Genomic DNA, 24,255 nt, shown 5'->3' with positions numbered 1-24,255 from the left:
GTAGCAGACACAAAGCAGCAATAGACTAAATATCCCTTTCACAGCCTCACTGCAGCAAGGTGGGGCTGCGTGACTAAGTTCTGGCCAATAGGACATGAATGGAGGTGAAATGTACAAAATCTGGCTCATGATGTTAAAGGCAAGGGGACTCCCTTCTTCTCCACCCTCCTCCAGGTGGTAAGGATACCAGCCTAAGGTGGCAGAAACATAAGACAGAAGAGGCTCCTGGATGATGGCAGAGCAGGTCTACCAGATGGCCCTGGACTGTCTGCTTTTGGATTATTATATGAGAGAGAAATAAACTTCTTAATTCAAGTAAGAAACAAATGGTATTTAAATCATTGAGAATATGGGTTTCTTTTACAACTGGCTAAACCTATATTCTACCTGATACAGGGATTTCCTAAGGAAGCCTTTAGCAGGTATGAGGCTGGTGATAATGTAACATCTGAGACAGTGCAGAAATTCTCCTATGCCAAAGGCTTTACCAATTCTTTTTTTTTTTTTTCATGGTTTTTTTTTTTTAGGGCTGCACCCTGGCATATGGAGGTTTCCAGGCTAGGGGTTAAAATGGAATTGTAGCTGCTGGCCTATACTACAGCCATAGCAATGCCAGATCTGAGCCACGTCTGTGACATACACCACAGCTCACAGCAACACTGGTTCCTTAACCCACTGAGCGAGGCCAGGGATTGAACCTGCGTCCTCATGGGTGCTAGTCAGATTCATTTCTGCTGAGCTGCTATGGGAACTCCCAAGACTTTACCAATTCTATTTTACTTCTTTGCCACAATAACCCCATGTGTCATGTCTTATGCCCATTTTACAGTCAAGGAAACTGAGATGCAGAGAAGTTAAGAAGCTTGTCCAAGGCCAAATAGCTAGTCACTGGTGGAACTGGGAACTGAGCCTGGGTCTGGCTTGGATGCTGATGAAACCATACCATGCCTTCCAGAGAGAAAAAAGTAAAGGGAGATGATGGAGGAGAGGGAGGGAGGCAAGTGAGAAAAATGAGAAGGAAAAGGAAGCAAAATCAGAGGTAGAGAGTGGAGGACCAGCAGTGGGTGCCTGAGAGTAGCCTGATGGCCAACCTCAGTCTGAAGGTAGCGACTGGCAAATGCCGACTGCCTGGGGTCCTCAGCTTGTGTCTGGGGACTCTATTTGGTCCTTTTGGAAGAGACTGCCTGCCCCGCCCCCTACCACCCACCCCCACCACTAAGTGAAAATAGGGTGCAAAGTGCAGCCTCCAGCTGCCAGCCCTGCTGTCAGGCTCTGGTACCTTCGCTGTTGACCTCAGGGAGCAGCTTACGCAGCGGCCTCTTCACCTCCCAGGTGCTGCTGACGAAGGAAGGCATCACTTTGAGCAGCTCGTCCTTGTCCTCCTCCCGGATTACAGGGATGGTCTCCAGGATGAGCTGCATCTGCTCCAGCTCATGAGCCCCTGGGGAGGCCAACACCAAATGGTGAACATGCTGCCTGCATGGCTGGCATGTGCCAAAGCTCCAGCCTAGCTCCAGGAGCCTTGGAGGGGCAACACGGAACACGGGGGCAGTGCCAGGCTGGGAGCCAGGGGACCTGGGTTCACTTTGCCACTAACTTGCTGTGTGACTATGGACAAGTTGCTTGCCATCTCTGGGGCTTGGCTTTGTAAAATGTAGAAAGAAGGAGCAGTCTCTCGAGCCCTGTCTGTTCCCCTGGCATTCTGTGTCTCTGGAATGGACCATTCTCATAGAGCCTAAGTCAGCCAGTGCTAAAGTGGCCCGAGGCTCCTTCCCTAGGACTCTGCAAGTGTCCTTTACTAGGCTGGCAAAGGAAGGGATTGTAAGACCAGGAACAAGTCTTACCTTTTGGATTTCCATTAGGGGGGAAAAATCAGGAATAACAGATTAAGTTTGGGACCTGTCATGAGCACATGGCCTCTGTGCTCCTTCTGGCAGGGGGAGGAAGAGCAGCGGTGCCAGGTAGGTGGGACATGCTGGAGTCAAGCTTCCAAGTGCTCGCTCTTCAGCCATTCTTTCAACATAAGCAGCTTCAGGCTTCTTTTACACCCAGGCCCCCTGGGACGCTGTTTCACAGCACTGACACTGCTGGGATGGGTCAGGTCTGAATCCTTGCTGCCCCCTCTGACCTCCAGGCTGTTCCCTTCCTTTCATTTTCCCTTTGGGCATGAGTAGCCTTGCCACTTACCTCTATCAGGTTAAATCTAATCAAGCCCCTGTCTTGTTTAAGTGCCCCTGACTCATCCAGCTGCACAGAGCGCACCCCTTTATCGCTGATTCCCATAGAGTCCCTGTCTTCTAGAAGGTGGTGGCTAAGGGTGCGGCTCTCCCCCCATGCCCTATGTGGCACTAAGGACACATAAATGTGGTGAATACCAACCCAGAAGGTACTGACAGCATCGGGCTGCTCTCAGTGAATCCCTTGGCCTCTCCCTGAAGCAGGCTCAGGGAGGTTCAGTTCAGGGACTCTGGGAGCCCCTTGTGGGGTTCCTTCTCCACATAAACAATCCAGACCAACCTCTCACAGTGGAAGGGAGTGGGGAGAAGGGACTGAAAATGTAGGATGAATGTTTTCAAGGGTCGAGCTGTAGGCATCTGAATATAAGCAATTACTTGATTTTGGAAGTTTAGTGCTCCAAAGGCTATTTTTAGCCTCTCCAGTGTTTTGCCTGAAATGGTTGATAATAAGGTGCCTCCAAGCAGCGTTGTAAAAGGCTCAGAGTGAAGTCAAAGAGAAAGACTAGCCTGTTTTGTGATGGGCATATTGAGCCACAGCAGAGGAGAAGGAAGGTGGCTTGGGTAGCAGCTTACCAGCAAAGAGCATCCTCCCCGTAAGCATCTCGGCTAGGATGCAGCCGGCGGCCCACATGTCGATGGCTTTGGTGTAGTTGTTGGGGGAGAGGAGCAGGCGTGGTGAGCGGTACCACTTTGTTACCAAGCCTTCTGACAGGTAACCCTGGAAGACAAAAATCCCAGGTTCCATTGATCAGTCATTTCCAGACACCCTCCCTCCCACACCTTCTCATTTCTCTTCCCAGGAGCAGGACCCCTTTCACTCCTTTGCCATCGATGGTCTGGTTAGAGGGATTCAGACTGGTTTGTGGGAACAACCAAAGGCTTTACTGGGAGAACCTTAGGAGGCCCTGGAGTTTTGTTCTGTAGAAAGGGACCCAGGATCCCCTACTATTTTAGAAGGAATGCTTTCCCAGCCCATCTTTTTTTCTGACTGCACCTGCAGCATATGGAAGTTCCCAGGCTAGAGGTTGAATTGGAGCTGCAGCTGCTGGCCTGCCCCATAGCCCCAGCAACACTGGATCCAAGTGGCATCTGCAGCCTATGCTGCAGCTGGCAGCAATGCTGGATCCTTAACCCACTGAGCGAGGCCAGGGATCAAACCTGAATCCTCAAGGACTCTATGTTGGGTTCTTAACCCAGTGAGCCACAATAGAAACTCCTTCCCACCCCATCTTGATGTGACAATGCCTAACACTCTGTCCTCATCTAGTAAGAAGATGGATAAACAGGAGCCAAACTCAAGCTCATTATCACCAACCACAGAGTAATGATGAGACACTGGAAATTCATTTATTTGGGTCCTAAAATTGAGAAATAGCTGTAAAATGGAAATCAAACCAATTGCTTTGGTGCAGATGATTAAATTATTTCTGCTATGATGCCAGACTCCCAGCCTCTGCTGGGAGTGGATGAGGCTGGCTTCATAATGGGTGCAGGTTGAAGGGCTTTTGGAAGCAGCCCTATAAGGCTGGGCAGACGCAGCTTTGGTTGGTCCAGAGGATTCTGGGAGTTCTACAGATTGTCCTTTGGGGGATAGATGTTCTGGCTTCTTTCAGCCACTGCTCAGTGTGTGGTCTGGGGATGGAATCCCTCACTATGGGATAGAGTGATGACATAGGTGTTTTAGCATAGATTTGAAAATAGAGCCAGGCAATTTGGAAATTGTTCTCTGTGTAATTCGGAAAGCTGGCCCGACAGGGAAACCTGAGAATGTCTATTTGGATTATTTGGAACGGTCTCTCTAAAGTGAAAAAATAGACCTATTTGGTTGGACAGCACCAGGGTTGCGGGGGATCCAGTTGCTTTGTTGTTGAAATTTCCAATTTAGCATTGAATTTTCCTTTTTGCTGATGTAAAAAGTATCAGGAACCTAGGTTAAAAGAGATGAAAAGCTGGGAAGCCAAGTTCCCAGGAGCTTCGGATCAAGGAATCTGAAGGCTCTTCATTTGTTGAGCAAAGATTTACCGTGTTTAAAACTTTCTGCACATCCTGAGTCACAGTAGTTTTCTCTCCTCTGTGCACATATTTCCTCAGAGCAAGGTGAGTTTCTTCAGACTGGCAGAAGGAAGGAGGAAAACACTAAAACATACCTACTCCCTGGCCTTGGTGCTTCCAAATGAGCTCCTTACATTTTTTTTGTTTCTTTTTTTGGCCGGGCCATAGTGGGCCAGGGATCAGATCTGAGCCACAGTTGTGACCTAAGCTTCAGCTGTGGCAACACCAGATCCTTAACCAACTGTGCTGGGCCAAGGATCAAACCTGCACCCCAGCATTCCCAAGATGCTGCTGATCCTGCTGTGCCACAGTTGGGAGCTCCTCCTTACAATTTTTTAGAGTGGCCCCCTTTCTCTCTCCTTTGGGCCTTTGCAAGTATACCTTTCAGGGATGGGTGTCCTCATACCCACTGCCCTTCCCGTCTGACTCACATGTAGGCCTGCTTCCTCTCAGATGCTTTCTGACTCCCTAGGATAAGATAGGATGCCCCTCCCAGGCCTAGCATGGTCCCTGTTTTGTTACTATTTCTTACCTCTCTGCAGTCACCCACCCCCAGGACCACTAGACTATTTGCCGCTCCTGGGCTGCCCGTGTATCGTGTTTCACAGCTGTTTCTGTATTGCTTAGTCTCAAGACGGCCTCCTAGGAAGAGTGTAGCAAACACTATTAAATGAATGGATGGATGGATGAGTGAATGAATAAGGAACAGCTCATATGAAGTGAGCCCCTTCAAAATGGGGCACCTTCTGGAGGAACTGCTGATCCCCTCCTTTGACAGACCTGACTTCATGGAAAGTTTTAATTCCCACGTTCAACAGGTGAGGAATTTGCAAAAGTTGATAGTTTTGCCTTATGCCTTGCCTTGTTCCGAAAAGGACTGGCGAGTGTAAATAATATTTTTGTTTTTTATTTTTTTACTTTCTTTTTAGGGCCACACCTGCAGCATATGGATGTTCCCAGGCTAGGGGTTGAATCAGAGCTGCAGCTGCCAGCCTACGCCACAGCCACACCAGATATAAGCCACATCTACGACCTTCACTGCAGCTTGAGGCAAAGCAGGATCCTTAACATACTGAGCAAGGCCAGGGATTGAACCCTCATCCTCACGGATACTATTTCGGGTTCTTAACCTCCTGAGTCCCACCGGGAACTTCAGGATATATATTTTGTCTTTTTGCCTTTTTTAGGGCCACTCCCGCAGCATATGGAGGTTTCCAGGCTAGGAGTCTAATCGGAGCTGTAGCCACCGGCCTACGCCAGAGCCACAGCAGCGTGGGATCCGAGCCTCATCTGTGACCCACACCACAGCTCATGGCAACGCCAGATCCTTAACCCACTGAGCAAGGCCAGGGATTGAACCTGCAACCTCATGGTTCCTAGTCGGATCTGTTAACCACTGCGACATGACAGGAACTCCATATTCACTTTTTTAGTGTACATTTCTATGAGTTTTGAAAAAAAGCGTAGCGTCATGTAACCACCATCACAATCAAGGTCTATAACAATTCTGTCATCTCACACAATCCCTCTTGCCCACATCTGGTCACCTCCAAGCCTCCTAGGAACCACTGTTTTCCATCCCTCTAGTTTTGTATAAATGTAGTCTGCATTCCTCAACTTAGCATAATGCGTTCAGACTCAACCATGTTGTTATATGGACAGTGGTTTGTTAGTAGTTTGATTCTGAAAACGAAGGAGACAAGCCAACGTGTAGAAGCTCACATCTGGGTGGATGGGTTATGACTAAAGAATGGTCTGTTTAATTTTCTAGTCAGAGGGTGAGGCTGTCAGAGGAAGTCTAAAGCAGAGTCCCCAGAGGGGCAGTGTCTTAAGGTGAGTTTACTCTGATAGGTAAATGAGCAGTCTTTTATGGAATGGAATTCCCTATAATTAACACGTGCCTCTCCTGCAGAGTCTGGGGCAGAAGTGGGATGCTAGGGGGCTCTCTTCTGAAATACCTGCTTTGAATGTAAAAGAGGGATGTTTGTGGGGGGACCAGGTCATGACAGCAGCTGAGAAGGTTCACACCTGGCTCTTCCTTACCTTTGAATGGAAACCAGGAACCTGCCGGATTTTTGTCAACTACTAGCTGCTTTCCTCTGGTTACTTGTTCCTCAAATCAGGGGATTTACTGATGTGCTTCAGAAGCCACAGGACCGAGGAGCATTTGGGAAGGTGCAGTGTCTTCTGCCAGGCTCTGAAGCAAGAAGAGCCCTGAGGAAGAGGGGCTGGGAACAAAGGGTGGGGCTCCATTCCTGGGTCTGTGGGGGTGGGGGTCCTGCCCTCGGCTGAGACAAACCCTGGGTGACTGAGTGGGAGAGGTGCTAAAGCCCCACCACATGATGTTGGTGGTCTGAATTCAGGAGAGGAGTTTCTCTTGAGTGGATGGAGCAAAAGTCAGAATTTTCTAGAACGAAAAAAAAAAAATCTTTAAAGAATATTTAGGGGTGGAGACTCAATTTTGTCAGAAGGGCCCATAATTAGTGTGTGGCTCAATAGACAGCTTTAAATGGGCTTTCCTGCCTGAGCCTAGAGGGAGGATAATTTCAGCTCCACTTAGATGCAGAGGAAGTCATCCATGGTGATCAGACCTGGTCCCCCTGGGGCTCGCCCATCAGCAGACTGACCAGTGGGTGGGATGGGGACATGGGAAGGGCACATTGTCGTGTGTGCTGTAACATATCACTGTGCTGAGGAGACAGCAAGCCCATTCTCCCCGGGTCTCCATGGCCACCCTCAAGTGCGAGTGGCAAGATCGGAACCGTCCTTCACCTAGTGTCCCTTTCCTCCTGTCACCCTGTCCCTTCGTGTTCCTGGTGAAAAGCCAACTCTGTTGGCACCATTGGGAGTGGCGGACCTGGTCCCCTGGCTAGGCTGCACATGTGGCATGTGGAAGTTCCCAGGCTAGGAGTCTAATCAGAGCTACAAATGCTGGCCTACGCCACAGCCACAGCAACATGGGATCTGAGCTGCATCTGTGACATACACCATGGCTCACAGTAACGCCAGATCCCTGGCTCACTGAGCGAGGCCAGGGATCAAACCTGCATCTTCATGGATACCAGTCGGGTTTGTTACCACTGAGCCACAAAGGGAACTCCGGTTTTGACTTTGAAAGCCTCAAAGTTGTTGGGGAATCATCTGGTAGCAGCTCTCTTGGGAGGAGGGTGATTAGGCAACCCACCCCCACCCCCCACCCCTGCATTGGCCCCAGATCTAGAGAGGGTGATATGAAAGCTCTGCGCGTTCTCTGTGTGGTGGGAGCAGAGGGAGCAAGGAAGCCACATTCAGACCCAGCTTCCCACCAGGGAATTCACAACAGCCTCCATCAAACTTCCCCCAGAAGGGTGGGCACTCCCTGCTGCTCTGGTGAGCCTGTATGGGGCGGGGGCTTCAGCTCTGTTCGGCTTGCCCTCTCTGTGCCTCCACTCGCCTGAACCTCATCTCTTGGGTCCAAAAGTCGGAAGGCTGAGGGCAAAGGCTTGAGCTCATATACTTTCTACTTCACCCTTTAATGATAATGTGCCTCTGGTTCCTCACACAGAGACAGGGCAAATTTAAACGAGGACAAGTTTCTCCCAGGAATAAAAGCCCAGCCATCTGTAGCTCTGTGCCTGTGGTGGGGGTGGGAGGGATGACAGGACTGGGAGGGTTGTTCCTCAGCTTATACAGAAAGACTGTTGAGGGCTGCCCCTGCTTCCAGGTCAGGACGGAGCGGGCTCTGACAGCTTTGCCTTCCCAACCAGAAGTCTCTGGCATGTGTCCTGGGAGCCCAACCTGTGTCATCCATGTGTAGCAGAAACGAAGATGACTAGATCATCCTTGTCTTCAGAGGGTGTAATGTGGTTAAAGAGATGAAACGTTCAACATGCAAAGATGATCAGAGGTACCAGGAAGTGATCTTGGCCAACATTTACATAGGACTTGCTCTGTGCTCGGCGTGTTGTTAGCATTTTACCCAAATGTATTGAGCGATCCCTCCATCGGCCTCTAGATGCAGGCTCTTCACGGAGTAGTAACACAACTTGCCCAAGGTCATGTGGCTGGGAAGTGGTCCAGGGTGTTTGGCTCTAACCTGTATGCCGCTGGCCCTCCACCCTGCATAGAGTCAATGGTAAACAGCAAAGGAAAGGCATGCTCAGAGCTCAGAGGAGGGGCAGTAAAGGCTTCATGGAAATAACTTTTGTGTTGGTCTTGATGTATGGGGACACCTTGGGTAGGTGATGGGGAGCCAATGCGAGTAAAGGTGAGGAGGGTGGGAAGACCTAGAATGTGCTCAGAGGACAGACATCTGGCCATTTGGACAAATGGGACATGGGGGAGGGGCCAAAGAAAATGACCTTTGCTATAAAGGTCAGTGGTCCCCAAAGACCCCCTCCATGAGAATCAGGGGAAGTGCCTGTGAGATGTGTAGAGTGGTCATAGCTGCTGACTTGGCCTCCTCCTATCTCCATCTATAGTGTGCTCCCCAAGGAACCCTTATGCCCCCTCCCACTTTGAGAACCCTGGGAGGATGCAGGGAGCTGTGGAGGGTTGCAGAGTGGGGAGGGAGGGAGGGATGGTCAGTAGGACGGGGCTTCAGCATAGGCTGGGCAGGCCTGTGTCTTCGGTGGAGCCCTTGCTGATTCTGACTAGTGGGAGGGGCGTTTGCGGAGCTCTCACTAAGGTGGCAGGCTTGGTACTCCCCTCCCTGGGAGCCTGGAGAGGCTTTGCTGGCGGCAAAGATGCTGCTCTCTGGATAGCAGGGGGTTAAGAGGCTCAGAAAGGCCCCTTCCCTGTCTTCCCCACCCCCGGGCACCACACTTCCTTTGAAGGGGATAGGAAGCACAGGCACATGCTCTTGTCTGATGTAGAAGAAACTGGGTCAAGGGAAAAAGGAATCAGGCTATAGAGAAGTAAAAACTTTTAGCTTTAGGGAGTCAGTGGGGGCTGTTGCACAGATGCTGTGATTCTTATGGAGGTGCAAGTTCCCGGAAGACCTCCCAGTGGTGATTCTGTGGAAATCAAAAGCATGTCACCCAAGGAATGGGAAAGACTGGGCATTTTGAGCTTGGGGAACATTGCGGGGGCTGCCTGGGAGCTGGCTTCAGACACATGCAAGACTGTCATATGGATAAGGAGTTAAGCTCATTCTGTGAGGCTCTGGGGACTGACGTGGACCAAAGAGGCAGAAACCCATGGCATGTGATGATAAGATCTAACATTTACTGAGATCCTTAAACTGTTCTCATGCTTCATATGGACTAACTCATCTCATCCTTGCAACAACCCATGAGGTAGGGACTCTCATTATAGTCATCTGATAGGGAGGATCAGGGGCACAGAGAGGGTCACACAGGCTGTAAGTGGCACAGCCAGGATTCTACCCCAGGTGTGCCGATTGATGTACCACCTTTGATCTCATCTACTGCCTTTCACGTAGAGTCCTCTAAAGGCCACCAGGCTGTGCAAGGAGGCCTGGGCTCCCGGACAGGCAGAGGCTGGCAAGCACAGACGGGGCAAGCTCATGGGGAGACTTGCCAACACCACCCTCCAGAGCGCAGCTTCTCGGGCTACAGGATGCAACCTGGGCTGAACAAATGCAGATGCCATTTCATCAGGCAAACAAGGTGATATTGATGCTGCAGGTCAGAGGACCATACTTGGACCAGTAAAGCCCTGGGTATTTTTTTTAAATGAAATACTCTGATTTAATGATACCAAAACCAGATAATGGCCATATTTATAAATTATCAACTCTAGTCCCAATATATCTTTTTCCTTAAACCCCTTTCTAAATTTTGAAAATTGTTTTATTGAAGGTTTTGGAGAGTCTGGTTGGATTTGAAATGATTTAAAAGACTTAAAGTAAAAACAAAAACCCATTATGACCTGGATGATCTTTAATATCCTGCTGTGCCCGAGGAATTTATGACTTACTTGCCTTGCTCACAGGCCAGGCAGACTTCTCTGAGGTGCAGACTGCCCTGTAATAGGGTTAATTCTTTGTGTTACAGACACTCATCAAAAGATTACTTAGAAAAACACCATCCTCCCAGAGGCCCAGTTTAACCAGAAATATATGGTCTCCCTCTCCACAGGCTCCTCCTCTGAAGGTATAATTCTTATTTGTGCCAGTATCCACATGGCATGTTAGAAGCCTTTTAAAAAAGAACACCACAGTGAAATCGCCTTATTGCTGACTCCAGACTCATTCTACTAAACTCATTTCCGTGAAAATAGGCAGCAGAGACTCTCAAGCTCAGTGAAGGAACACACAATTTTTTTTTTTTTTAGCTTTTTAGGCCTGCACCCACAGCATATGGAGGTTCCCAGGCTCGGGGCTGAATTGAAGTTGTAGCCACCAGCCCACGCCATAGCCACAGTAATAGCAATGCCAGATCCGAGCCACGTCTGCAACCTACACCCACTGCTCACAGCAACACCGGATCCTTAACCCGCTGAGGAAGGCAGGGATTGAACTGCATCCTCATGGATACTAGTTGGGTTTGTAACTGCTGAGCCACAACAGAAACACCCTGAACACACAGTCTTAACAGCCCAGCCTACAACACCATCATTGGTAAGTCACCTGGTACACCCTGCAGATAAAATATACAGGGTGAAGAAATGGTATGGTTAAATCAGTGGTGCTGAGTTTTCATTAACTTCCAAGATGCCCTTAATTGCTGATCTCCTGCCCTTCTTTCTCAGGACTGCCCCTTCCCCACTCCATGCTCTGGGGAATCTTGACAAAGTGAAATTCATCTCTTCCTTCCCTGGTTTCCATGGAAATCAACCAAAAGCCCAATTAACTTCCTATAGGCCTGTAGCCCCCATGTGGTTCCCTTCTGTTTACTTTTTTTTTAATTATGAGAGAATTGCTTTAAAAAAATAACTTTTTTGGGGGGCACACCCACGGCATATGGAGGTTCCCAGACTAGGGGTCAAATCGGAGCTACAGCTGCCTATGCCACAGCCACAGGAATGCAGGATCTGAGCTGCGTCTGTGACCTACACCATAGCTCACAGCAACGCCAGATCCTTAACCCACTGAGCGAGGCCAGGGATCGAACCCACAAACTCATGTTTCCTAGTCAGATTCGTTTCTGTTGTGCCACAATGGGAACTCTTAAAAAATTTTTTTTTAATTGTGGTAAAATCCACATGAAATTTACCATCTTAAGAGTTTTTAAGTGTACTTAATTCAGTATCAAGTACATTCACCTTGTTGTGCCACCATCACCACCATGGGCAAAACCGAGTCCTTCCCCATTAAAAACAGCTTCCTGTCCTCCTTCCTCCAAAGCCCCTGGTGATCACCACTCTAGTTCCTGGCTCTGTGAATCTGACTGCTCACTTAAGTGGAATCATACAGTATCTGTCCTTTTTTGTGACTGGCTTTTTTCACTTAGCATAATGTACTTCTCCTTACTTTTAAGTAGCAGGAAAGTGGGAGTGATGGAGTTGGGCTTCTTTTTCAAAAGCACTTTCTTGAAATGTGGTTGTCTTCTACTTCAGCTAGAGCTCACCATCACAGATAAAAGCACATTATCCTAGAGGGCGTGACAACACATTTTGTTTGGAGATGTGTCACCATCCGTGCCATGACAAGGCCTGGGCTGGGAGGATGGAAGGCTCGGTGCTTCTGCTTCAGCCTCAGTTTCCCCATCTGCTTGCACTGCTGGTCTCCAAGCTTTCCTGGGATGGGGGTGGGGGGCGCTAGAGTCCTAGGATTCTGCATCACAGTCACCAGCAATCTCTAAGTGAGAGGCCCTGCTGGGCCAAAGTGATTAATTTTTAATGGGCCAGTTTGTGAGCAAATGGCTCCTTTTAGGAAGATGCATTAACCACCAGGCCATAATTAGACATTTGTCTCACCGACTTTCAAGGGGAAATCTGGCAGCACCCTGGAACGATGGCTCTCAAACCCGACATGCATTAGAAGTACCTGGGGAACTCAGGAAACTCTCAGTGCTCAGGCCAACTGCCATACCGAGTACATCAGAATCTCTGGGGGAAGACCCCAGCATCAGTAATTTTGAAAACTCCCTCCGGTGACCCAAAATGCAGCCATCTTTGAGAACCAGTGTCTGAGGGATCCTTAGCTCATCAGCTTGGGAAAGGTAAGCAATATTTTTTACAGTCCCCCAATTAGTGCAGGCTTCTATTTCTGGCTTCACTCCAGATGAATCCTTAAGTAGCCACAGCGGTCTTCTGCAGACGGCTGACCCACAGGAAGTAAAAATTTACTGGAGAATAACCAAGAATAACAGCTGCCATTTATTGAGAACTTAGGATACGCTCAGCATGGTGCCAAGTGCTGCTCTATTATCGGTGCATTTAATCAATGACCCTATGAAGAAAGGATAGAGAGGTGAATAACTTAACCAAGGCCAAATTAGCTAATCATTGTCTGATTCCACTCCAGCAGTGAAACAAAACAAAGTCACCGTAATCATGGAGCATACACTTTGGTAGGAAAGAGAGCTGAACAAACGGATGTATAATGTGTCTGCTGGAGAAAGTCCTGGGAATAAAACATGAAGCAGGAGATAGAGTGATGGATTGGGTGGATGGTCCAGGAAGGCTTCCATGACAGGGAAAAATGGGAGCAGAGACCAGAGTGAATCAAAGAGGTGGCCTCATGGGGGGAGAGCATCAGAGAAGTTGATCTCTGAGCCCCATTGCCTCTCTCTCTCTCTCTCTCTTTTTTTTCTTTTTACTTTTATAGATTTTTTACTTTGATGCTTTTTTGGACAGTAAATCTCACAGAACAATCCAGTACAATGGATATCTTTATACAGGGGGAATACCACTAAAAACTCTCAACCTTAGACTCTACTCTTGGCTTAAAATTGATGAATTCTTTCTCATTGTTTTTCTCATTTATTCCAGATTGCTCAGGTTTTGGAGCTAGAAAGATTTAGTAATAACAATTAATTGGAACTTTAAATAATGAGTTCATAGTATAGGTCAAGATAGTTTTACAATGGTTGTAATTTGGAAGCAGGCAAAAACAAATATCCCTAACTGTGGGATAGTTGAGCTGAGAACACTTTGTGTCTAAACAGCCTTTCCACACCATAGGAACAGCATGAGTCACCATCCCCTCCTTTTTGTGACAATAAATGACTTTGTACACATGTTAATCAGCCCCCTGATAGTTCAAGTTTCCTTTAAGTTTTTTTCACAATTATTTCTAATGCTAAACTCTTCTTTTAAAAACATTTGTATAATAATAGTAAGTATCCCCACACTTCTGGAGGATATAATGTGTAAAGACATACTCTTTACATCATGAACTCCTTGAAATATTAATCCCAAACAGTTACAGTTACTATAGCAACCTCACATTTGAAAAAAATCAAGACTTAGGAATGCTAATAACTAGTGCAAGGTCAGCCATCTAGTATGTTCCATCGCCTTTCCTTCTGTCCCCCATTCCTCTCCCCAAGTGAGGGCATACACTCATCTGCCCCTTTGCACCCTGCAATCTCTCCTCAAGCCCTCGCCAGTCCCCAGGTGTAAATAACTGAGGTCAGATTGGAAGCAGAAGGGAACTAGTATTTGGCCTCCTTTTTTTTTTGCCACAGCCACAGCACGTGAAAGTTCCTGGGCCAGGGGTCCAACCGGCGCCACAGCAGCAACCCTAGCCCTTGTAGTAACAATGCTGGGTCCTTAACCCACTGTGCCACAAAGAACTCCAGAACCAGTTTTTTTGTTTGTTTTTGTTTTTTAGGGCCGCACCTGTGGCATATGAAGTTCCAGGCTAGGGGTCGAATCAAAGCCACAGCTATGCCACAGCTCACAGCAATCCCAGATCCTTAACCCACTGAGCCAGGCCAGGAATCAAACCTGCATCCTCATGGATACTATTTGGGTTTGTAACCCACTGCACCACACTGGGAACTCTCGGAACCAGTATTTGTTGAGTGTCCATCATGCACCAGGGATTTTGCCAGCCTCAACTCAGCGGGCATCCTGACAACCCAGTAAGCTAAGTGTTTCTTTTTTCATTTGCTAGCTGGGCAAATTCCTGCAGGCCCCTCCCCTCTGCCTGGCTTGGCAGGTAAGCCTCTGGGTTCCTGGACCCCTTCATTTCCAGATTTACAACTCCCAGGGATGGGAGGCCCTGAGGGCAGGGACTGGGTGCTTTATCTTTCTTTGTCGAGCAAGCCAGGTAGGTACTCACCTTAAGTGCGATGAATGAATTGTATAAACAACCTAAACCAAAGGAATGATTGATTGGCCAGAGGTATAATTTCAAACACTGCCACCAATCAAGATGAGATTATGTTGAAGTTTTTTGGCCGTGTTTGGATCGCAGGAGAGAGGTGGCTGCCACATTTCAAATCCAGTGCTCTGAAAGTGCTCCCTCAGGTGTGGGGTGTGGCTGGGGATCTGTTTGACCTGACCTTGAGGCTGCACTGTGGTAGCCAGGCCCTTGGGGCTGCTAATCTTGTCTGGGGCCAAGCTAGAGGTCAGACTCAGGGTTTTATTACATCCCTTAAAACTCCCCTCTCAAAAAGAAAGAGAATATGACGAAGGTTCTATCTCTGGCTTTGCACAGTGGCTTAAAGAATCTGGCATTGCTGCAGCTGCTGTGTAGATCGCAACTGTGGCTTGGATCTGACCCCTGGCCCAGGAACTCCATATGTTGTGGGGTACCCAAAAATGGGAAAAAAAAAGAGCGAGGAGAGAATATTCATCCCAGAGCACTACTAAGTGAGTGATGCATACAATAATAAGGAATGCTGGCTACATCCTGGGTACCACCTGAGCTCTGAGTGCTTTCATTTGTTTATAAGTCTCACCAGGTGGGCACTGTTATTTTTCCCGATGGGAGGGGGTGCAGCGTCGAGGCAGAAGGTCAGTGACACAGTGCCAAGGTCCTCAAGTCCCCCAGCAGACAGTTCAGTCCCCAAAGTTCCTCTCCTGCTACCAGCTACCCTGTTTCTGCCCACACACCGTCCCCACCAGAGGGTTGGAGTCGGTCCCCTACCCCACCTTTACTGAAGGTAACAAAGATGGAATTAAATAGGAGAGAGAGAGACCCTAAATTGTCTTGCCTTTTTTTTTTTTCTTTTTAGGGTCATACCCAAGGCATATGGAAATTCCCAGGCTAGGGGTCGAATCCCAGCTGTAGCCACCAGCCTATGCCACAGCCACACCAGATCCTTAACCCACTGAGAGAGGACAGGGATGTTACCATTGAGCCACAACAGGAACTCCCCTAAATTGCCTTGCTTTTTGCCATCCAGGATCAGGTGGAACTTAGACAGGCAGAGTTTAAAACCCCCAGGTGGCTTCATTACACAGGTGGCTTTGGGCGGGGACTGGCATTGGGCTGAGAAAGCTTACTTAAGGGTGTTAGGAGTACTTCTCTCCCAGGGTCTCAAGAGGGGCAGAAGTCTGGGGAAGGAGGCAGTGCTGTTTCAAGGATCTTGACCAGGGCCCAGCTTATAGGGAGGAAGGAAGTAACTGCCTGCAGAACTTGGTAGAAGGGGCCAGAAAAGCTGCTGCTACTGAACTTGACTGCCTGCCTGTCCTGGTGAAAGTCTGTCCCACAGTCACCGAAGGCACTGATTCCACATCCTGAAGATGCTAACAGAGGGAAGACAAACACCTGCAGGACAGGCTGGCAGCAAACAGCAAGTTCATTTATAGTCTCAGGGATTTAGGCTGCGGTACTTGCCACTCCTCTCTGTCCACCTAACCACTTCTTTTCTGGGTGCGTCTCGGGGACCAATCTTTCATGGGAAGTGCTGGGTAAAGTGCTTGTTAACACGATTACCTTGGAGAGAAAACATACTACCTGTTCACCCACTGTCTTCTATCACACCGGCAAAGACTACTATCATCCTGCCGAGTGTGCTCTGAGTGGATTGAAACTCACTGCCTCCTCCCACCCCCTGCAACTTATCAGTGAGCCTCTGATGGCAGGGACCATTGGACTGGCTGTGTCTTCTGGAGCTGCAGGCAGACAGGGCTCAAGGCAGGGTGGCTGCATGTTACAAAGGCCATTAGAAATGTTGGGGTGGCTGGGTGAGTAGCACTGAGGCCACCCCATGCCACTCCCCAGGGCACAGAAGAAGCACAGGCTGCAGGGCTGGAGAGGAGGGCAGCAGAAAGGCCGTGAGACCAAATCCAACCCTTCTTTGATGTTGTTTCTGTCAGGGTCTGAACCCAGGCTCCAAAACCCTGCCCAACCTTGACCTTGAGAAGGGTCTTCTCTCCTTGGTGACCAGGCAGCCAGCTGGATCCCATTACCAACCATGGGCCACACACTCCCTCTGTGGAAACATTCTTTTTCTAGAAAAACTGCAGGTTCCTGGGACACTCCCACTTTTCTTTTTCTTTCCTTTTTTGCAGGTGCACCTGTGGCATATGGAAGTTCCTAGCCTAGGGGTTGAATCAGAGCTGCAGTTGTCGGCCTATACCACAGCTACAGCAATGCCAGGTCTGAGCTGCATCTGTGACCTATACCATAGCTCATGGCAACTCTGGATCCTTAACCCACTGAGTGAGGCCAGTGATGGACCCTGCATCCTCATGGACACTATGTCTGGTTCTTAACTCTCTGAGCCACAGTGGGAACTCCCACAGTCCTACCTTTGAAGTGCTCCAGTGGTGAAAGGATGCCCAGGTCACCTTCTCCAGAGAACACTAGTTCCATTTCATACAGGCTTTTTTTTTTTTTTTTTTTTTTTTTGGTCTTTTTGCTATTTCTTGGGCCGCTCCCGCGGCATATGGAGGTTCCCAGGGTAGGGGTCTAATCGGAGCTGTGGCCGCCAGCCTATGCCAGAGCCACAGCAACGCAGGATCCGAGCCACGTCTGCAACCTGCACCACAGCTCACGGCAACGCCAGATCATTAACCCACTGAGCAAGGGCAGGGACCGAACCCGCAACCTCATGGTTCCTAGTCGGATTCGTTAACCACTGCGCCACGACGGGAACTCCCATACAGGCATTTTGACAGACATTTATCAAACGTTTCTGGTAGGGCTGGCCCTATCTATGGTAGTGCTGAGTCAGGAGACTGTCCTCAGGGAGCTTACAACCCAAATTCCGGGCAGTGAATTTGCTGGTTCAACTGCAAAGACAATCATTAAACCAGAGACAGTCACCACTGGTTGACTGAGAGAAGATGGAGTAGTCACTGCATGAGGAGCAAAGCAGAAAGGGGGCCAGGCTGGATCCAGGCTGGGGCCCTTAAAATTAGGAAATTATGAAGACAGAATTAGATCTGAAAATGTTTATTTTTGAATCAGAAAAATTCAGCAAATTAAAAATTATAAAAAGCTGGCAAATACCACAAACATGGCAACTTTCATAAAAATAACATTTTTGCTAATTAGCTGCTTGGCAAACTGTGGGTAGCAAACATGTGAATGGATTGCATAATCTCTGATCATCTCTTCTATGACAGTTTTGCAATATTTTTTTTTTTTTGGTATTTTTAGGGCTGCACCTGCAGGATATGGAGGTTCCCAGGCTAGGGGTCTAATCGGAGCTGTAGCTGCCAGCCTATGCCACAGCCACAGTAATGCAGGATCTGAGCCATGTCTGTGACCTATGCCACAGCTCACAGCAACGCCAGATCCTTTGACCCACTGAGCAAGGCCAGGGGTCAAACCTGCATACTCATGGATGTCAGATTTGTTTCCACTGAGCCATGATGGGAACTCCTGTAATATAATTTTTTACAGAGAGAATTTAAAGCTAATTCAGTACTTGAAAGATAATTGAAAAGATAACTCAGGTTTTCCTCCTAATATGGTCAATCCTTTAGTACAGCTGATATTCTACAAGTTTCTTTCACCATCAAAACTAGTTATCAGTCATACAAATTTTCAGGATTGTTGTCGCATTTTGGAAAAACCTTATTCGGTATCCTTTTGTTTATGAGCTGTAAGATTTGGGGGGCATTTCCAGTTTCTTATGTGGTGCCTAAACGTCTCTACTTTGAATCGATGATACTTATCAACCAGGCTGTCCCTAATGTTCTAGTTGTTGTCATGTACTGTGAGTTGTAGGGCGGGCCCTGCTGCTTTATTATGACATTCTGTGAGTTGATTTGTTGGGCTGCAGAGGGATTCCTAGAAGTTATTCCTATACCAAGATGCTGATACTAACTTAACTCTACATAGAAGTAGCTGCAAACCATATGAATATATCCTATTAATACCAAACTGAATGCATCCCTACCTACCCTTAATCCAAAGCCTGGTCAAACCAGCACCATCCAACACAAGAGAAAGTGTCAGGGAGGCAAGTCAGACTGGAAATAGACCACTTCCTAACAAATTGCTGCCAAAGTATCTTACTTTGCAAAAATTACAAAAGTAGACGACCATGGACCACATCGTTAGGGCCCCTCCCAGGGCCTTGGTCAGGGATGGGTCGGCAAGTAAGAAGTTTGAGTTGAGTCATGAGCTCCACAATAAATTTGACCCCCACCAGGAATAAAACAGGTCAAAGAAGGGGTCAGTAGCCAAGGAGGACAGGAGGGCATCTCAGCAGGATTTTCAAGAAAGGAAAAGCAGGTACACATTCTAGGAAACTTCCTTGAAGTAAACCATGGCAGGGCCCATTTTCTCACTGGCTGAGGCAAACGTCTGGAGAGCTGGTCGCTTGGTGAGTGTGTGAAGAGGCCAAAGGAGGAATGTGGCTGTAGGGAATGACTACAGGGGGAGCTCGTGGGTTTTGAAGGACGTTTCTTTCCCTCCTCATGCAAATAAGCTGGTAGGGTTTGTAGCCACTGGAAATGGTCTGTCTGATTACTGGCCATTTAAAAACGTTCCTTCACCATCTCATTCCCTTAAATTCCTTCATCAAGGGCCCAAACCTCTTGGTTTTACTTTTAGAGGAACAGCTAGAAAAGCCAATTTCCTTGCCTCTTGGAAGAGAATATGCAAGGATTTTATTCTCCACTCTCAGGAGTGCCTCTGGAAGGTTTTGGAGAGCTAAGGGAGGTAGGGTTCTGTGGAAGGGAAGGGGCACAGGAGGTGGGAGTGGGTCCCAAAGAGAAAGTCCTTCTTCCTCCCAATTCTCCATCACCCCACTGGGTGGGTCCTGCCTACCCTTGGCAGATGGTTCTGCCGAAGAATAGTGATCTTTGTTTATGACAAAGCACTGCTAGTGAATTTGGTTTTTGAAACGGTGATCATACCACTGTTAATCTGTGAACCTGTAGTTCATTCATTTTCACAGCTGTATGGTATTCCAGTGTCTTTGTAGAGGGAGTTTGTGAAGAGGTACAAGGTATTCTTTTGTTAGATTTACTTTCAGCTAGCTGCTATATACTAAAGAATTTGTCTGGTCTTTATTCCTGGTTCCAGGGAGGGAGCCTCTAAACCCTCTGGAATTTCCTGAGTCATAGGAGTGTCTTTGTTATTCATGGTGGACCCCTAAGCAATTCCAGGATGAGTCTGGCCCCAAATACCAGCCTTGTGATTAGAGGATTGGGGGGCTGGATACAAGTTCATTCAGAAGGTCAATGATTCAATCAACCATGCCCAGGTAATGAAAACCACAATAAAAAGGCTGGACACTAAAGGCTGAATGAGCGTCCCTGGTTGCTGACACACATCATTTTGCCAAGAGGGTGGTGAAGAAGCTTCACATTTGAGACCCTCCTAGACGTTGCCCTATGGGTCTGTTCTTTCAGCTGGTTGTGTTCTCTATGCTTTATAATCCATACTGTAATTGTAAGTATAGGGCTTTCCTAGATTCTGTGAATCATTCAAGCGAGGGGGTATGGGAACCCCTCAATTTGTAGCCAGTTGGTTCAGACATGCAGATGGCCCTGAACTCGTCATTGGAGTGAAGGTAGCCCTATGAGAGGAATGCTCTTAACCTGGGAAGTTTGTCCTCATTCCATGTAAGAATTGAATTGCCAAATATTATTTGTTTGCTATAATAAATGGCATATTATTTAATATTATGTTTTCTGCTTTCAGCCAGTGTACAGAAATGAAGTTGATTTTTTTTGTGTGTGTGTGTCTTTTTGTCTTTTTAGGGCTGCATCCATGGCATATGGAGGTTCCCAGGTTAGGAGTAAAATCGGAGCTACAACTGCCGGCCTATACCACAGCCACACAGCAACGCCAGATCCAAGCCACATCTGTAAGCTACACCACAGCTCATGGCAATGCCAAATCCTTAACCCAATGAGGGAGGCTAGGGATCTAACCCAAAACTTCATGGTTCCTAGTTGTATTTGATTCTGCTGTGCCACAGCGGGAACTCCAGAAATGAAGTTGATTTTTGTATACTGATCTTATAGTCAGCAACACTACTAAATTCCTTTTATTAAATCAACTTGTTTGTAAATTGAAGTTTTATTTAGACAGTCAAATCATCTGTGAATAATAACAATTTTGTTCTTTTGCTTGCCAGGACTATTGCAATGATGAATAGAAGTGACAACCTTAGCATGTTCTTAGTTAAAATAAAAAATGTTTAGGAGTTCCCATCTTGGCTCAGCAGAAACACATCTGTCTAGCATCCACAAGGACACAGGTTTGATCCCTGGCCTCACTTAGTGCGTTAAGGATGTGGCGTTGCCAAGAGCTGTGGTGTAGGTCAAAGATGTGGCTCAGATTCCATGTTTCTGTGGCTGTGGTGTAGGCCAGCAGCTACAGCTTCAATTTGATCCCTAGCCTGAGAACCTCCATATGCCATGGGTATGGCCCTAAAAAGACAAAAACAAAACAAACACACACAAAAAAAACTGTTACATTTCATTGCTAAGTATAACATTGTTAATTTTTGATAGAAACCATTTTTTTTTTTTTTAGATGAAGGAAATTCTCTTATCCTAGTTAGTATGAGTTTTTATCATTTACAGGTAATTGAATTTTCTGGAATGTTTTCCTGCATCTATATTGAAATGATCATGTGGGTCCCCACCCCTTTAATTTTTCCTGGTTTTGGTAGCAAGGTTTTAATGTAGCAGGGTCTTTCTTTCTTTCTTTCTTTTTTTTTTTTTTGTCTTTTTAGGGCCGTACCCATGGCATATGGAGGTTCTCAGGCTAGGGGTCGAATCATAGCTACAGCTGCTGGCCTACACCACAGCCACAGCAATGCCAGATCCGAGCCTTGTCTGCGACCTACAACACAGCTCATGGCAACGCTGGATCCTTAACTCACTGAGTGAGGTCAGGGATCAAACTCGCAACGTCATGGTTCCTAGTCAGATTTGTTTCCACTGCACTATGACGGGAACTCTGGTATTTCTTCTTTGTCTATATTATATGAGAATTTGCTAAGATAAGACATGTTATTTAAAAGTTTGGTTGAACTTGCCTGTAAAATGTTAGGCCTGAGGTTTTCATTGTGAGAAGAGTTTTAACTACTGATGCAGTTTCTTTAATGTTTATTGCATTGTTGAGGTTTCTGAGTCACATTTGATAAAATTATATTTTTCAAAGACTTATTAACGTCATGTAATTATTTAATAAACATTTATTTAATAGATGATATGGGAGTAGGGCTCACAGTATTCTCTTAGTTTTGAGTCTGTTGCATCTGTGGTTATGTTCTTTGCTACTTTAGGGACATAGTTTGGTTGGATCCTTGAGGCCACTGGGCTCTCCTTGGGAGGCTGACACTGAAGTTTGCCAACTTGCTGCCTGATTTGATTTTGTTTCATGTTGATCAAAGCTGTATCACATATAGCAGTGTTTGGGGGCAGGACCCAAGAAATGGAACCTAGGCCCTGACTGGGTATCTTCATGCCTTCCTTTTGGAGAATGAAAACCATGATCAGCTGTCATTGTGATTCCCAGAGGGAAAGAGCATTGATGTCATTTAAGGAACTCATGGTTGTGGTCTTACTATGGCTTAGTAATTTTTAGAGTGACAGAGGAATGTGGGTGATCTCTTCTAATGGAGTTAAGAGGCCTTAACAAGCCATCCCAGCTCTGAGAACCTGCTCACTAGGCTGGCCCCTGAGCCCCTGTACGTGTAGGCTGTCTGGCCCCAAGGGGCCTGTGGTTGCAGATTTAGGACTCAGACTCAGCTAATAGGAATGACTCGGGCCAGTGAAACATCCAAGCTATGCAGGGGAACTTGAGAACTCTCTTGATGGCTGAGGGTGCTCTGTACCTGATGGGCCCAAGACCCAGAGGTGACTGATGTCGTCCTGCTTTCCTCTCTTCCTCTCTGTGATGAAATGACAACCTACCTCCTTTCTCCTTCCCATTTAGATATTTTTATGCACAATAAGAAACCTCAGAGGCTGTGGGTCTGGTCTTCTGACTCATCCTCTGGAAGAAGTATTAGAGGTGATTTCAGCCAAGCCTCTCATTTTGCAGAAGAGGAACTTCTAACCATCATCACCATCATTACCAATAATAGCCATGATTATGAAGCACTTACTCTATGCCTGCCAAGCACTGTATCAATACTTTTCATAAAGAACTTCAACACATTCTTTACCATAGTCTTGCTAATTCATCAATAAACAAATATCTACTGAGCTGCTGTGTTCCAGCTACTTTTCCTGAGTGCTACAGAGCAGTGAACAGATCAGATAAGCTGGCCATATGCTCCTCCTGTAGGGGAGGTGTTTTTATTCCCCTTTTACAGATGAGTCAAGTAAGGCTCAGAAAAAGATAAGGTGTCGAGGTGGTGAATAAGCCAGATTTTGTTTTGAAGCTGCTGTGTTCTACAGCAGCAGTTCTCAAACAGAAGCTGGCATCGGAATCATCTGGAGGGCTTGTTAAACGCAGATCCCTGGGCTCCACCCCCAGAGGGTTTCTGATTCAGTGAGTCTGGAGCAGGGCCAGAGAATGTGCATGTCGGAAAAGCTCCCAGGTGATGCTAATGTTCGTGGTTGGGGGAACCACACTCTGGGAGGCACTGCTCTGTCTACAGAACCAGGACTCTGAGTTCCTCACGGCTTCTTTGACACCCTGCCTCATCCTCTCCTCACCACGTCTGTCGTCAGAGCACGCATGTGCAAGAGCTGACTCCCTGCATGTCCCTAGGACCTCAGCCCCATTGCTGCCAGCCAGCGTTGGTGGCGCTGCTGTCATCATCTGTGTCTCTGTGTATCATTACCCTAATTAAACATGTTTTCACTCATACTCCATGTAAACAAGTTGCACTGGGAAAAGGGCCGTTCCTGCACCTGATTTCTCAGGCTGTCTTATGGGCAACACAACTCATGGCAGCTGATTGATGCTGGCTGCTTTGGCCCTCAGCCAGATGAGGAGGAGGGTCTCTGGATCCAGAAAAGACCCTTGATTGGAACCACACAGCCTCTCAGGATGCAGGGTTGGGCCAATCGAGATGGCTGTTCTCTTGTTGTCTGTGCACCCTGCTTGGCCAGGCCCTGCTTCACTCACGGGATCATCCAATCATCTTAATGATAAGGATCAGCCCCTGGTCACTGATGAGCACAGCTGACATCAATTCCCCCCATAAATGGGTGCCTCCTTTCCCCTGAACATTGGGAGTTGCTGCCACTTCCTGCCTGTTGCTCACGGTGCTGTGTCGCTCCAGGACCATTTGACTCTGACTTGTAAGATCCCATCTCTGTCATAAGGCATCCTAAGATCCATGTCTCGGTCGCTATCTCTGGGCTCTTTCTTATTTTATTGTTGCCTTTTAAGGGCCAAACCCATGGCACATGGAAGTTCCCAGGCTCAGGGTCAAATTGGAGCTACAGACGCTGGCCTATGCCACAGCCACAGCAACGCCAGATCCAAGCTGTGTGTGCAACCTACACCACAGCTCACAGCGACACCAGATTTTTAACCCTTCAGGGCCAGGGATAGAAACCTCATCCTCATGGTTACTTGTTGGGTTTGTTACTGACCCACAACAGGAACTCCCCCGGCTCTTTCTGTGGTTTCGAAGCTGGGCTTACAGGCCTGTGGGGTACAGCCCAACACAGGGTCAGTGTTGCCAAGTTCTGTTTTCAGATCTACAGTTTCTGCAAGAATGACTTCTGCTTCTTCCCAAGGAGGTCC

The 24,255-nt window shown here is 47.5% G+C and overlaps 1 protein-coding gene across 6 annotated transcripts in view; it reads right to left on the bottom strand.

The window, feature by feature from the left end:
* The window catches only part of MAPK4 (mitogen-activated protein kinase 4), a 184,166-nt gene that overhangs the window by 10,088 nt on the left and 149,823 nt on the right, over window positions 1–24,255 (bottom strand). For all 6 annotated transcript variants that reach the window (XM_021093269.1, XM_021093266.1, XM_021093281.1 and 3 more), the window contains exons 3-4: window positions 2,811–2,955; window positions 1,280–1,441 (exon numbers count right to left, since the gene is read on the bottom strand). In XM_021093269.1, the coding sequence (XP_020948928.1) occupies window positions 1,280–1,441; window positions 2,811–2,955 (307 nt within the window). The remainder of the gene's footprint in view (window positions 1–1,279; window positions 1,442–2,810; window positions 2,956–24,255) is intronic.

The sequence above is a fragment of the Sus scrofa genome, chromosome 1 (genome assembly GCF_000003025.6).
Source record: "Sus scrofa isolate TJ Tabasco breed Duroc chromosome 1, Sscrofa11.1, whole genome shotgun sequence".
Lineage (NCBI taxonomy): Eukaryota > Metazoa > Chordata > Mammalia > Artiodactyla > Suidae > Sus > Sus scrofa.
This window is presented reverse-complemented; position numbering and strand designations above follow the sequence as displayed.